This window comes from Sminthopsis crassicaudata, chromosome 2 (assembly GCF_048593235.1).
Source record: "Sminthopsis crassicaudata isolate SCR6 chromosome 2, ASM4859323v1, whole genome shotgun sequence".
In the NCBI taxonomy this organism is placed as follows: domain Eukaryota; kingdom Metazoa; phylum Chordata; class Mammalia; order Dasyuromorphia; family Dasyuridae; genus Sminthopsis; species Sminthopsis crassicaudata.
Window position 1 is genome coordinate 218,385,648 of NC_133618.1, and position 15,769 is coordinate 218,401,416.

General features: G+C 35.0%; 1 protein-coding gene across 2 annotated transcripts in view; it reads left to right on the forward strand.

Annotated features, from left to right (window-relative positions):
• LOC141555396 (cadherin-13-like) overlaps positions 1-15,769 on the forward strand; it is a 956,506-nt gene that overhangs the window by 788,051 nt on the left and 152,686 nt on the right. Inside the window, exon 6 of one of the 2 annotated variants that reach the window (XM_074288232.1) lies at positions 12,440-12,611. In XM_074288232.1, the coding sequence (XP_074144333.1) occupies positions 12,440-12,611 (172 nt within the window). Of the gene's footprint in view, positions 1-12,439; positions 12,695-15,769 lie in introns of those variants that run through there. The other variant, XM_074288231.1, reaches the window with a different exon arrangement.

Below are 15,769 nucleotides of genomic sequence, written 5' to 3' on the forward strand. Positions count from 1 at the left end.
TCTCCCTGTGTCCTCAGGACTTTGGTCATATTTTCTGTATAGATGACTGCCTTTCAAATACTTCTTAAGTGATTATCACCTTGTATCTTCCTACTTCAACCTATTTCCCACATAACTGCCAATGACTTTCACCTAAAATATAGGTCTGATTGTGTCAATCACCAATAAAAAGCTGTAGTATGCACAGTGTCCATACCCCAAACAAGATTGAAAATGACCAATAAACCTCAAACCCACTGATGAATTAGAGAGACGTCTACTCCAAACACACGAAGACTTCTTACAATGGAATCAACAGGTGAGCATGATTTGTTCTAATAGCCAGGAAATTAGATGAAGCAGAACCTGGATATTGCTTAGATCTTGATCAGATATCAAAGATGCTGACATCATCCACTGCATCTTAGATCATTGCCAATCATCTTGACTTTTATCTTGACAGTGGACTTTAATGACTCTGGAAGAGAGTGAGACAATCCACTTTGTGCAACTGCCTCACTCAAATCCATTTTACAGGCTAGCCAAGAATCATCCCTAAATGTCATTGGTCATCTTTAAAAACAAAGGATCACTACCAACAACAACTCAGCATATATATATAGTCCCCTTATTATTTCTTAGGATTCTCACAAACAATAATGTTTCTTTTAATTTGGGGCTTTGCACTGGCTTTCGACAAAATCTGAAAGGTTCTTCCTCCTCGCCTCTAATTCTTAAGAGTCTATTTGATTTTTTTACGATTTGAGTCTTAAAGAAAAGGAGTGAAATAAAACAGAGAAGAGATTTTTATGGGAGACAGTCAATGTAAATATGTATAGGTGAGAAAAAGAGTGTCACATTTGATGAAAAACAAATAAAAACCAAGATACTAGACATAATGCAGAGATGGGATCAAAGTACAAGAAGTCCAGAAAGTTAGGAATAGGTCAGTTTTTAAAACCTTTAAATGCCAAATTTACATTTTTATCCTAGAAGTAATAAGGAGACAAAGGAGGGAGCTCATTAAGCAGGAGCTTGCTGGGATGCAACCTACACCTTAGAAAAAAATTACCTTGTCATCTGAATGGCAAATGGATCAGAATAAAGATAGATTTAAGACTTAAGACCTATTTGCAAGTTTTGTCAATAGTCTAGATGAGAGGTAATGAAAGCCTGAATAATGATATTGGTTATGTTATCTAAGAAAAAAACTTTGTACAAGAGAGCTATTACAAAGAGAGAACAAAAATTGACTTTATAGAATGAGTACAAGATCAAATATATGGAATGAATACAAGAGAAAACCCAAGGTTAACATTAAGGTTGTAGGTTGAGGTGTTAGAGAACATGGTGGTATTCTCTATAGCAACAACAAAGTTTGGGAGAAATGAGGGGTTCAAATGTTGATTGAAATGCCTCAGGATATCCAGTTCAACATATCTAATTGTCAATTTATGGAGTAGAGCTACAGCTTGAGGGAAAGAATACAAATATATAGATCTGTGAGTCGTTTTAGAATAGCTGAGTAAATCCATGAGGCTAACTTCTGAAACTGAACTGAGGCAAAAAGAGATCCCGAGATAGAATTTTGAGGACCATCTACAGTTAATAGTCATGATATGGATGAGGAGAGAGCAACTTGGATTCTGCATGAATTTTTAAATAGAAAGGGAGTCAAATTAGTGTTATATTACAAAACTTTAAAGAGGATAAAGTATATAAGAGGATATGGTGATTAGCAGTATCAAAATCTGCAGAGGTGAACAATGATGAAAATTAACAAAAAATAATGATATTTACTAATGAAAAAATAATGAATAGCTTTGGAAAAGGTAGTGTCAATTGAAAGATGAAAATGGAATTCATATTAAAAAAAGGATTTAAAAGATAGGAGGACGAGAGAAAGTAGAAGCATCTGGAATAAATAACTTTCTCAAGAAGTGTAGCTGAGGTGAAGAGGTGAAGATATATTGAATGGTGAAAGAATATGATCATATAAAGGAATTTTGGAGTTTGTTAATGTGCAAGTGACAACATATCCAAGGGAAAGTGGAAGAGTACATCATGAGAACTGAGGAACCAGGAAATTAAGGCATTTGAAGGACACTAAAGTTCCCTAGTATAAAAGTAGAAGTTGGAAATGGGAGAAAAGTTGTGAGTCATGTATGGAACTCAGTGAAAAAGGTAAGAGTGTAATTATATAATTTAATAGGATACCTCATTAGGATCTAAATTGATGGGTAAAGATGGATACCATGAAATTTAATGGAACAGAAATATTTAATAAAGTTTGAAAAGGGAGATTCTGGAAGTTGCATTGAGTGGCGAGGAATATTCCTAATCCTCCAATTCAACAAGTGAGGAAGGGGATATGAAAGAAAGGATGGTAATACTGGAAAAGATAGCAAGAAAAACAGTATCATCAGGAGGGAGACAGATCTTACTGAAGGCCAGAAGAAAGGAGTGGCAGATGTTCAAGATGAAAGAAGCTTGTTAATTATGGAACAGAATCCAAAGGTTTCAGTAAAGGGGCAGAATGAAAATTGAAGATGGAGAGTAGGAGTGACCTTGATAAGAGTAAGGGAGTGGCCAACTGGGGATAGAAACTTTATACTTTGGCAGATGGAGGTTCATATTCACTAAGGATGGTATGAATATTAAGGAATGAAGTATGCTAACCACTGATGACTGTTTTTAGGCAGAGTAGCATAAGGTGAAGAAAGGTCTGTTGAGGGAGATACATAATTAGAAATCCACCTTTCATTTTTGACCTTGTGGCCATTGATGACGTTTAGCCTGTGAGGCCCTATAAGGCCTATTTTATAGCAGGCAGGAGCTGGTGGAGATTAGGGGCCTGGTCATGAGTTAGGGGTGGCTTGTATGTAGTAGAGAAGAACATTGCAGTTGGAAGTAACAGAAATCTCCTCCTTGGAAGTTATCCTAGAGTAAGACTAAAGAAAGTCAACATACTCTGGCATTCCAAGTCTTATTCCTTTACATTTGGCCTGACATAAAAGATAACCTTTGGGTAGAAATTTTGTAGATTTTGCTTTTGTTATTACTGTTGTTATAAGGAAAACTTATTCTGTGCTATCAATGTTCATAGAGGAAGGATTGCTTTAAAAATACAATAATTCATAGCAAGTTTTGTTACACATTCTTGAAATATCAAAGCTGGTTGTTTCTGATGAGTCTAAGAAGCACCTGAAAGTTTCATCTTCTCTTAAGGAGTTTTATGCCCGGTGACATCTCAATTAGCTCAGTTTCCTAAATTAAAACATATCAGTGAAACTATAAGAATTGAGTTTCAAAAATCAGTACATTTGCTGACTGCATCAAACTTTCATATGAGAATAATTATTAAAGTTCTCTAAAAATGATGCCTTGCTTCAAAATAAATGAAAAGCTGAAGATTGATCCTTGGCTATTAATTTTCTTCCCTTACACTTAATTTTTATCTCCAGACCAAATGAATTTCCAGAGTAATGTTTCTATCATAACAATTTTTCTCTAAGCCTCCTCTTTATGCCACCATTCACCAACACATTGACATGCTTAATTTTTAAAAATATTGAAGAGAGGCTAGGGATTTTAGGCTATAATCAGTTTTCTCTGGAATCACATCAGTCAGTTTCCTGAAAAATCTCAGAGACCTTCAGGATTCTGTTTGGTATGTTTGCATAAACCCATTTGCCCACATTGGTTATGTTTTGTGGCCTAAGCACCAAGTTTCTCTGAATTCTGCATATTTATCATTTCTTTCAGTGCAGTGATATTTCATTGCACTCAGATTTTCATACATACATACATACATTCACTCAGAGACACCTTGAATTTCTTTAGGTAACAGTTTTCTCATTCTTAATATGACAAAGTTAGATCAGGGGCCTCTAAGATCCTGACTGGCAGGGGATATTTACGTCTGTCTATGACAGTGGTCCTCACACTTTTTAAATAGGGGGCCAGTTCACTGTCCCTCAGACTGTGGGAGGGCCGAACTATAGTAAAAACAAAAACTCACACTCTGTCTCCGCCCCTCAGCCCATTTGCCATAACCCGGTGGCCCTCATAACCATCCTCAGTGGATCTGGTCTGTGGGCCATAGTTTGAGAACCCCTGGTCTATGACCTCATTTGACTAATGATCAGTAATGGCAGTAACTTTTTTTTTCCAACTTTATGTAACATCTCTGGTTGATTGGACAAAAATACCTGTCATCGTTGTCAATCAGATTGAAATGAGACCTCGCAAGACCTGACCCAAGTACCCTTGGGTAATCCTACTAAATATAGACCCTGGGAAAGCCTGTGAGAGGCTCTTAATCCCAGCAAATCAGCAACTAAGACCCTCAGTCCTGACTCAGTAGAGGAGCAAATCAGCAGGACAACTTCCAGTCCCAGCTCAGAAGGCAAATTTTGGGGAAACAGGCTGTTTCTTGGAAAGAGCAAATAGAGCTGCAAATACAAATAGACCTTGTGTTCAAAGTCAAAGGCCAGAGAGGCATAGGAAGCTTGGGACATCACCAGCTTTACCACAGGAGCAGAGCTCATGCATGAAAGTAAAAAGAAAGAGGAAATACAAAAAAAAAAAAAAAAATTAAAAAAAAAAAGGAACTTGACCTTTAGAAAGCTACTATGGTGATAGAGCAAACCAAAACACAAACTCAGAGGCAGACAGGAATGTACACAGAAAAAATCTTAAAGAGTGAGATAAATTAGTCTCATAAAAGACTTCAAAAGGCAAATAAGAGAAAAAGAAGAAAAAAATGAGAAAAGAAATGAGGGGTATGCATGAGAGAGTCATCAGCTTGGAAAAGGAAAAAAAAATTTCTGAAGAAAACAACTCCTTAAATAGTTAGAATAGTAGTAGAATAAACCAAATGCAAAAAGAGGTATAAAAGATAACTGAAGAAAATCAGGCATTAAAAACTAGAACAGGATAAATGTAAAAAATAGGATTGTATAATACATTGGCTTCCTGGCACATAGTGAGTGCCTGTTGAATTGATTGGATTTGTTAAATACAAACAGAGAGATACAAAACACCAGAATAGAGCAGAAGAGGAATTTGTGGGATAAGAGAAATTTCACTGAGAAAGTCATAGTTGATGTGAGGCTTCAATAGAGCCTTAAATAGGGACTCAGGAAAGCATATTAAGGGTATATGTGGGTTAAGGAGAATGAGGATCGGGAGACAGATGAAAATTATTACTGTGTTGTAAATTTCGGTATCTGAGTTCTTTCTTGAAGGACTCTGATGATGAATTATTACAAAGAGATAGTTTCCTCATTCCAGTTTGATGACCTCAGGCAGGACATTAGAGTATTCTACTATAAGAATTCAAATACTCAGATTTTATTATTACCAACCAGTGGGGTTATCCATAAACATTGGGTGACATTTTAGAATTTCCTTATTCAATCCTTAAACTTGGATTTTCCTCCTGAATTTTGTAAAGTAGATATATTTTAAGTATTTTAGGTTAAAAAAAAACCCAAACATTTCTCTCCCTTCCCATCTCACAAGGTCATTATAGTTATTGAGTTACAGTGTAAATAGAGTTTCTGAAAGCTATTAGTAAAAACATATTCAGGAATAGATCACGATTTTCATCCTTTAAAGTAACATATTTAATGATACTTTGTGCCAAGGCTCTGTGCTAGATGTGATATATTTATAAGTTCTGGCAACATTTCTAGGTAAATTTCATTTCACTACTACAGATTCAGCCATCTAGACTCAATTTAAGCATCATGGGGGGGCTAGTTTAGGACTCCCCCTTTATTAAGTAATTAGGTAGACAGTGGATGGTGTATTAAATGTAAACTTGGGAATATCTGAGCTTAAAGACATAGTAATCCTCAGCAGTTTACAAAGTCTTTGTCTGCCTCAGTTTCCTAAAGAAATATTGAAAATAATAATATATATATCCCAAGGCAAATGACAATAAAAAAGATGATTTTATAAAGTACTTTGGAAATCATAAACACTAGGAATTCTAGGTATTGTTTTTATTGATGTTAGTAGTAGTAGTAGTATTGGTATAGAAAACTTAAAAAACTTCAATTCCTTATCTGGTAAGCATCCATAGAATTGCAGCTTACTCTTCCCGACTCACATCTCTACCTTTTGGACTTTATGCTCCAAATTATATTATTCCATTATGCCTACCTTTTGATCTCAATGAATTATAGACCTTTGAAGTATCAGACCATCTGGTCTAGAGGACAATAAACTACAGTGCACATGCTAAATCTGGCCAGTGTCTAGTTTTGTACAGCCCTTGACTGAAGAATTTTTAATTTTTAGTTTGTACTTTTTCCAATACAATAAAACTATTTATGAATGTAAAAACCATTCTTACCTCACTGTCCACATGAAAACAACTAATAGGAGGAATTGGCCTGTGGGTTATGTTTGGCAGACCCTTGAATTCCAGACCAAAACTTGCTTTTTACAGAAGAGGAAATTTAGGCTTACAGAGAGGAAGCAATCATCATATGGTGATAGACACCCAGAAAATCAAGGGCAGAACCAGGTTAAATGTCCAGATCCTCTAGTACTTCTTTTGATGACATCCAGTTGCTTTCCATTTTCCATACAAACTACCAGCCAAGCCAATATTCTCTTATTTTGTGCCTATGTAATAGATTTTTTTGGACCCTAAATGTAAGACTTTATTCTTGTTAAATTTTATCTTGTTAACTTCATCCCTGACTTCCAGCCTGTCAAGATTGAATTTCATTTCTCTCATCTATTATATTAGTCATCCCTTCCAGCTTTGTGTCATCTATATCTTTGATAAGCACACCTTCTACATTTTCACCCTAATTGTAGTTTATGATATTGGTCAAGCCCATTGGCGCATAAAAGTTCAGGCTTCAAATCTAAGGTGTTAGACGTCTTGAGATATAATTCATCTGTCGGCTGAAGTCAAGTCTCAAACTGTATTTATTAAAAATCTACCAGCTACAAGGCCCTATGCTTAGTATAGGGGATATAAAGATAAAAAATGATAGTCTCCTGCCCTTAAGGCACTTTGCAGAAAGGTAGAATGAGGGGCATGGTAAATGCAGGAAAACATATAATGCAAGGTAGGGAATAATAAGGTAAAGGAGAGATACAGATTAAAAAAATGAGGAAAAGAACAAATTTATCTGAGTGATAGGAGATCAGTAAAAGTTTTACAGATGAGAAGAAAATTAGTCTTGTCCAAAACATGGACTCGCCTCTCAAGCCATGATTTATTTCTTCCTGTTTTCCCAAATTTCAATAATATTCTAGAAGTAACATTGAGTTATGACTACATCACAAAAATATGCTCTGGAATCACACCTAACATTGGATGGCACTTTCCCCATGTATAATTTTGTCATGAAAACAGTCTGACACAGAAAAAAGTCTTTCTGACTTTTGCTGTTTGTATGCTTTCAGTCTTTGACACGTCTAGTGAAATAGACAAATAGACCTATTATTAATGTTGAGCAATGGCTCCCAAAACATAACATCTTGGAATTTGAATTAAAAAAGGTTCAGAGATTGAGAACTCTGAGAGGACTCGACGGCCATCTAGTCACATATGACTAGTGGCTTTTCTGGGTACAGGATCATAAATGTGGAGTTGGAAGAGTTCAATGACCAGGTAGATTGACTTCATCATTCTATATATGAGGAAACTGAAGGCCAAGGAAGTCATAGACAGACATGGGATTAAAGATTAAATGATTTCAGAATCAGTATTCTTTTCATTATTCTAAATTATCTGTAATAGGATTCCTGGGCAAATATTTAACCTTGAATATCCAAAATCCATTTTTTTTTGCATTTAAAGCACCCAAAGGATAGGGGATTATTTGTGCTAGTTCACTCTCCATCCATCCACATTATATTAAATACCCTGGTAAAGAAGCAGGGAGAAACATATATCACCTAGCTTTGGATTTATTATTTAGAATAAAAAAGCTATATGATTTTTTCTCATATGTTTGATTGCTCAAGTGTGAGGCTAATTTTTTTGTGATCCATTCAGAGTTTGTCCCATTATTTAACCTCTTTGCCTCAGTTTCTTCATATAAAATGGGAGTAATAATACGACATACCTCCCAAGGTTATTGTGAAAATGGAATAAGAAAAAATATTTCTAAGATGCTTCACAAACCTTAAAGGACTATGCAAATACTAACTATAAGTATGTCATAGAACTAGTTCAGTGTTACAGTGAATATAATGCTGGGCCTGGAGTCAGGAAAACTCACCATCCTAAATTCAAATATGGCCTCTGAAGCTTTTTAGCTGTGTGACCCTGGACAAGTCACTTAATTCTGCCTCAGTTTCCTCATCTATAAAGTGTACTGGGGAAGGAAATGGCAATCTCCTCTAGTAGTCTTTTTTTTTGTTTGTTTGTGTGCTTTTGTCTTCAGGAAAACCCACAATGGACTCATTAAGAGATGACTCAACAACAACAAAGTTCATCATCATGAATAAGAAAAAAAAGATATGTCAATGAGTTTTCATTATGTAAAATATGTATGTGTTACATATTTAGATTATTTGAAAGTCCATTGGATTTGCCTAAATATAACTCATAAAGAGCAGTGAATAGGTGACTTGCTTTTTTGTTTGTTTGTTTTTCCTGGAATTGCATTATTATTCTCCAAAGGAAACTTTGATTATTGTTTAGTGAGAAACAACAGATTGAGAATATGGGGCTAATTGTTGTCTTCTTAGAAAAGGAGAGACAGAGTAGAATTATATCTATTTGTACCCTCCTCCAAATATTACTAGTGTAGAGGAAACCATTTCATTATTAGGATCAAGTCTTTTCCTTTGTTTCACTTAAAGAAGAGGAAATGTCAAACTCATATCTGGAGGCTTTACTCTCTTCTTGCCAAAGGTTAGTTGCACAACAGACACTCAGAAAACACAAGGAGAAAAAAGTGTGTCTAAAAAGATAGCAAACAAAAAATTAGATAAATTATAAAAAACAGTGGTTGAACTCTTCCACTGGGATTGAGATGAGAGACAAAGAGGCAGCCAGGGATAGAGAATCAGAGAGAGAGTTAAATTCAGAGTTCTTGACCTCACCTACAGGAAAATTCCCCAAAGCCTCTGAGAAGGCAAGCTGGAAATCAAGGATATGTCGAGGCAATAGTTTCTTCATGTGCCTGCTCCTTCCTAAAATTTCTCTCTCCTCTCCTCTGTTCTTCCTTCCTCTCTTTTCATCTTCCCTTTTTCCTTCTTTTTCCTCTCCCTCCCTCCGTCTCTCTGTCTCTGTCTCTCTCTCTCTATCTCTATCTCTTTTTCTCTTTCTCTCTTTCGCTCTCCATCTCTTCCTGAGAAACTGGAACCACTCATGTCCCATCTTAGAATCAGCAGCAATAATAAGGTCTCTCTTCTCCCAAGCACAAATAAACTCCTCCCTCCTAATTGTACCATATTAATTAATATTTTTTTTTCTCTACCAATGCGATGAGTTCATTGTAGATACAGAAAATCTGAATTCTGTGTGATAGTGTTTAAAAAATATATAAAACATATAGTATAATTCAAAACTTTGTAATGAATTAAGTCATCTACCTAATTTGCATCTGGCTTTCAGACCTGATTTCTTTGCAGAAGTACTCATGAGTTTATGTATTTCTAGTACATCAACTTGATCTTCTCCTAGTCTGGTTTGGCTAAATTGGACAAAATGAGGTTCCTTCTCTAATTATAGGAAAATTGAGGCCAATCAAAGGAAAGTGAAGTTACTTGGGAGCTCAGTAGATAAAACTATACTGGGATTCTCAGCACCAGATATGCAGCTCTTGTTCCAATCAGCAGACAGCTTATCTCTGACATCAGCTTTAAAAGCAAGTTGGCTTCAAAATGGCTTATTAGAGAGAAAATTATTCCCTCTTTTGCAACTCTTTCCATCTGAGTTCATCTGCAAGTCTGAAAGTCCAAGCAGGTGCCAGAGTCATTCCTGCAACTGGCACCAAATTGCATTGAGAAAGTACAATTAGCACTTGGTTAATGTGTCTGGGAATGGGATAATATACACATTACACAAAGGCAGCTCTAGGACCCACTACACTTTGCCTTAATGTGCCAGCTGACAAGATAAGCGGATGATTACACTGACAGTTCTATAGGCATATTTAGCAGTGCCAAAAAGTAGGAAAGCTGCTGGTACACATTTGATAGTGGTAAATGTAGAAACTAACCATTATCTGGTGAGAAACAGGAAATGAGTGAAGAGTGTGCCATTTGGCATGCCAATATTGTGGAGCAGAATTGCAGGAAGATCAGTAGAAGTTAGAAAGTACCCCTCCAGGGTTTTGCTTTGAATTGCCTTCCTTCATATTTTCATCATGTTGAATGTAGTTGGTTCAGAGGCATCTGTATTGTTTGGGATTCATGGGTTAGGTACTTCAGTGTCTTCACACAGTGTATACTGATATAGACAAGCAAACAATTATGATACTGAGTTAACATATGTATGTATCAATGTATTATTTATTTGAATTAGTTGAGATGCTTCTGGTACTTTCTCAAGAGACAAATGTTTGGAGGACATGAAAAAAAACCTTATATTATCAGCTCTTGCTTTTTTTGAATAGAAGAGGGGTAAAAATGATATCCATTCTATTCTTCCAAAGTACTGTGAGTGGATCTAAAGCATCTTCTTTTAACCCAAGTCTTCTCTTTTAGAGCAGAAGTAGAGTATCAATAGGTGGATGCTGTAAAAAAGGTTGATTTAGCTTTGATATTAAACACTTCCTAAAAACAGGAACTGATTTAAAGTGACTCTAAAGAGAATGCCTCAGTAATCACTAAAGTTCCTTTCCTTGGAGCTCTTCAAGCTGAGACTGGATGAACATTTGTTGGACATGTTAAAGTAGGTAACCTTTTTGGTTATAGATTGGAATAGATAACTGCTAAAGCCTCTTCTAATAATAAAATTATATTATTCAATGAATTTTACATACTCTGTGTTGGAAGGGAAATCAATTATCAGCTAGTGTAAAACCTGAAAAAAAAACACCTTTCTACAACACGCCTGGTAAGTGATCATCTAAACTTAGATGACATGAAATAATAGGGTTTAGATTTGGGGAAAAGTAATATGTATAAAGTTACAAAGATAGGCAAATAATGCTTGCAATCAAGAACTACAACTATAATCTGATATTATTTTTAAAAAAATATCACCACTTAATGCTGACTCTTAAAGAGAGAGAGATTGAAATAATAGCCAGAAATGTTAATGAGAAGCTGAACCATTTTTCTTTGCTTCTCCCAGGACTCCTAAATGAAGAGATCAAGATCCCATAACTCTTTTCTCTTCATTTTTATGACTTTAATCCTGATTCTCTTGCAGTGACTTTAATTCAAAAGCAAACAAACAAAAACAAACCAAAAATTAGATTTCATTAAGGTCATTCCTTTGGTGAGCTTTTCCTTTGCCTCTGAAACAAGGGAGAGTCTGTGGATAAGCCATTTTATTTTCAATGGTTATCCGAATGAATCACTTCAAACTATATCCTTGAATGTTCACCAGTATCAGGATAAGTTAACCCCATGCCAATATCAGGAATAGGACTGGGCATGACTCATGAGACATGAAGATTGTGGCTTCCTAAATATGTCCATGACATTTTCTCCCCTCCCTTTCTTCTCTTTTCCTCCCTTTCCCTCCCTCTATTTCTCTCCTCTTCTCTCTTATTCTTTGCTCTCTTCTCTCTTCCTCCTTTTCTTCTCCTCCTTCTTCTTCCTTTCTTCTTCTTTTCCCTGTCTTTTTCCTTCTCCCTTTCTTTCTTTCTCCCTTTTTTCTCCTCCTCTTCCTTTTCCTTCTTCTTTTCTTCTTCTTTTTTTTTCTTTTGTTTCTTCTTCTTTTCCTTTTTCTTCTTTTAGCTTTCTTTCCCCTTTCTCCCCCTCCCAACAAACATATGTTGGTTACTAAGTAATAAATATGTCTCTCCAACAATCAAGTTACTTCAGCTATAGAAGGCTTATGATGTTTAAAAATGAAGAGGACATGTACACTTATTAAATCACAAACGCTTGAAATTATGACTCAATATTCTGCTATAAACTGCTTTTGCCATTTCTCTTACCACTAAAATATTCCTTGTAAGCATAATTATGCTAAAGAAATAGAAGACATCATACCCTCAGCAGTTTTTCACATAATTCATATCAGATTGTGGTTTTTTATTTCTTTAGGTTCTTTTTGCAAATTCAGTGAATTAATTGCAAAATACCCAATGGGGATCCAGCACGAATTGATTTTTCTCTTTCACTCAAATCCTTCACTTTCTAATTCAATCCTAGTGACTATCCACTGAGACCAAAGTTTGAACTTTGCCAAGAGCTAATTACAACAAAATTGCTGATGTTCCCTGCCTTTCCCAGGAGGAACATATTTCAGTTTTCACAATAAATGAATTCCTTTCCCCCAATCTCTTTACTCAAACAGCTGTTCGTGGAGACTACTGATGTCAGCGGCAAAACCATTGAGGGACCTGTCTCTTTGGATATTATCGTAATTGATCAGAATGACAACAGGCCCATTTTTAAGGAAGGACCATACATCGGTCATGTCATGGAAGGGTCTCCTACTGGTAAGTCTTTCTGCCTTATCTATTACAGTCATTTTAGGGGAAAAAAGTAAAGCTTAAAAGTAAAGTTGGGTGGCTTTTCTGTGGATCCCTAAAGAATTTTGCGTGTGTTTGTGTGTGTGTATGTTAGTCTATCTCCATGTCTCCTATATTGTCATTTGATATGGTGGTGTTATTTATTTACAGAACAAAGCATAAATTAAGATAAATGGTAGAATTTAATAGTTATTATTGAACTTATTTTTCCTATTTCCTCTAAGATACTTGTAAAATGTAAATATAGTCCCTGGTGAGAGACAAAAGATGGTTGGGAAAAAATATCCCAGATCATCCTTGTTAGCCTAAAGACTAATATATGTATTCATGATGTGAGAAGGTCTTACAATACTGAACAGGCCATCAAGTTCACAATTCATTTCACTGAACATTGTCTTAATGGGATTGTTTAGGGCTGTTTATTTGTTTATTTACTTCTGTCATGGAAATTCAGCCTGAAAATTTTTGTCATTAGTTACAGGTCTATTTTTAAATATATGTAGAAATATCCTCTCTAGTTGTTGTCATAGAACTTAGAAGAGCTCTTTGCCTGTATATTATTTCCACTAAAGGAAGTTTTAGTATTTCTAGCTCAACTTCTGAATTTTATGCTTATTATGTCATCAGCAGAAGACACAGAAGCATAATTCTATCATAGAATGCTTGTGCTAAAAAAAGAAAAAAATAATGCATATTCACATACATGAATCAGAACTTTGATTTTGTAATATTCAAAAGTAGAAGGCAATGAAATCATACTATGTTGTGGGTGATTGACATTATGTCAAAATAGGCAATATGAAGGATGCAAAGAAATTATTTCTAAACAATTGCTCCAATTCATTTTTTGCTTTTAAAATGTATTTATTTATACAGGTTTTGACTAGGTCTTTTGGAAGACTGTTAGTGGAACTAAACATATGTTTCAAAATGCTTTCCATTAGAATTATTAAGCTTCCATGTGAATACTTTTAGGCTATACATAAGAACTCTGCCTTCTAATAGATCTGGTCTCTTTGTCTGCCTTCCTCATCCAAATACTGTGTGGAAAAGTAGGTTTATTTTTCTTTAACATAATGGAATTTAACTAGAATTGGAATAGGAATAGAATGGAGCATTTTCAGTGTGTAAGGTCTCATGTTAGTCAACAAGGTTTATGAACTAAATGAAGCATCTCTAAAACAGTGATTAGAATGCTGAATTTAGAGTCACAAGGCCAGAGTTCAATTTTTTTCTTCAAATACTTGCTAGCTATGTGATCCTGGGAAAGTCATGGAACTTGTCAGCCTCAATTTCCTCATCTAGTAAATGAAGATAAAGAATAATGCCTTAATTACAGGGTGGTAAAAATCAAATAAAATAGCATGTATAAAATATTTGTCAAACTTTCAAATACTATATAAAAACTAGTGAAAATAATTAATCAACTAGCTTAAGATCATAGATTTAGAGATGAAAGAGATAACAAAGTCTATTTATTCCCACTTTTGATTTTATAGATAAGATAGGTAGAGGAAGGAAGGACCCAAATAAGAAGGAGGAGGAAAAGTATTTATTAAGCCCCTACTATGTTCCAGCATGTGGAACAGCTAGGTGGTACAGTAGAAACAGTGCCATGCTCAATGTCAGGAAGACTCATTTTTCCTGAGTTCAAATCTTACCACCTGTATTTACTAGCATGACCTTTTAAGCCTCAGTTTCCTCATATGTAAAATGACAACATGTTACAGGCATTTTCCAAGAACTTTAAAAACAGTATCTTAAAGTAAAATACTTATGGAATCATCATCAGTGAAATTTGAACCCATATCTTCTGCCTGAAAATATAGCCTTTTCACTTCTACATACTACCTCTTTATTGGTTAATATGAATAGTAGTTGATATTTGGTCATGCACTAAAGATATTAAGACAAAAATGAAATAATGTTTGCCTGCAAGAGTCATCTATCCATTGGGAAAAACATATAAAAGAAAATGCTGATTTTATTTTTTCTTCTAAAATAATTTTCAACCTGCTAGATAAAATAAGATAGGAAAATTTCAGATGAAAATACTAGAGTGATTGGAGTTGGACAATAGAAGAAAATTTTGCTTTTACTGTTAAAAGTCTAAAGTTCTATGACTATGGAGCAAAGTAAAGTAGGAAGTAAAATGTGTGACCCTATTCTGAACACAGAGATAGATGCTATGTTCTTGGAAGCTGGAGGCATGCATATGTCTTCATTGGCTATTTATGATAAGAAGGCATCCAATTTTCCTGTTAGTGATCATTTCTTTCAATTTTAGGAAAGAATAGATTTCAAATTTAATGGCCTTACATCTGCTATAGTTTCTTTCAAAAATGGAACTTTTGGCACAATGAGTTTCTAAAATCATAAAGCATTTTTTGTTGTTTGTAAGTTGTTGTTGAGTCTCAAGCAAAATGCAAAGCACTTCAAAATCCTACTTACAATTTATGTTATGATATTAAAAAATATAACATTTGTTGTCTGCATGAGGCAACTATGTCCACACCTGCTGTACCCTTTGGCTCCAATCAATGTTTTATTTCATTTGATTGTATAGTAATAATAAAAAATGACTTAGAAACTTTGAGTTGAGCAATACAACATTGTATGGGTTTGTCTTAACCAGTCAAAAAATGGCTGCAGACTGTCAAGTGTTATCTTGTTTGATTTCTTCTTAGGACTCTTTGGTCAAGGATGATGTCTTCAAAATTCATCCAGTAGCTTAATAATGTATTCCATACCCTTTCCCATGCACAGGCAATGGAAGGGGATTGTACAAAAACTTAACAGTAAAGAATAAACACATTTTGAGGTCAGACTTTGAAATCAAAATTGGGTCTATGGGAAGTGTAGGAAATATAACATTCTCTGCCTGCATGAATCCTGTTTTATTCCTCGATTGGAACATATGTGTGCCAACTTATGTTTTATCTCAAGGGTAATGCAAGCTCATTGAAGATAGAAATAGTTACGATTTTCCCTACCTCCTAGTACAGTACATGGCATATGGTAGATGATCAATGTTTGTTAACTGATAATGGATTATGTAGAGACAACCTCAGCATTTAGATTTTCATAAATTCTGAGGGAACATACAATGTTTCTGAGAATCTTCATAGTTATACTTGGGTCACCAGTGTATT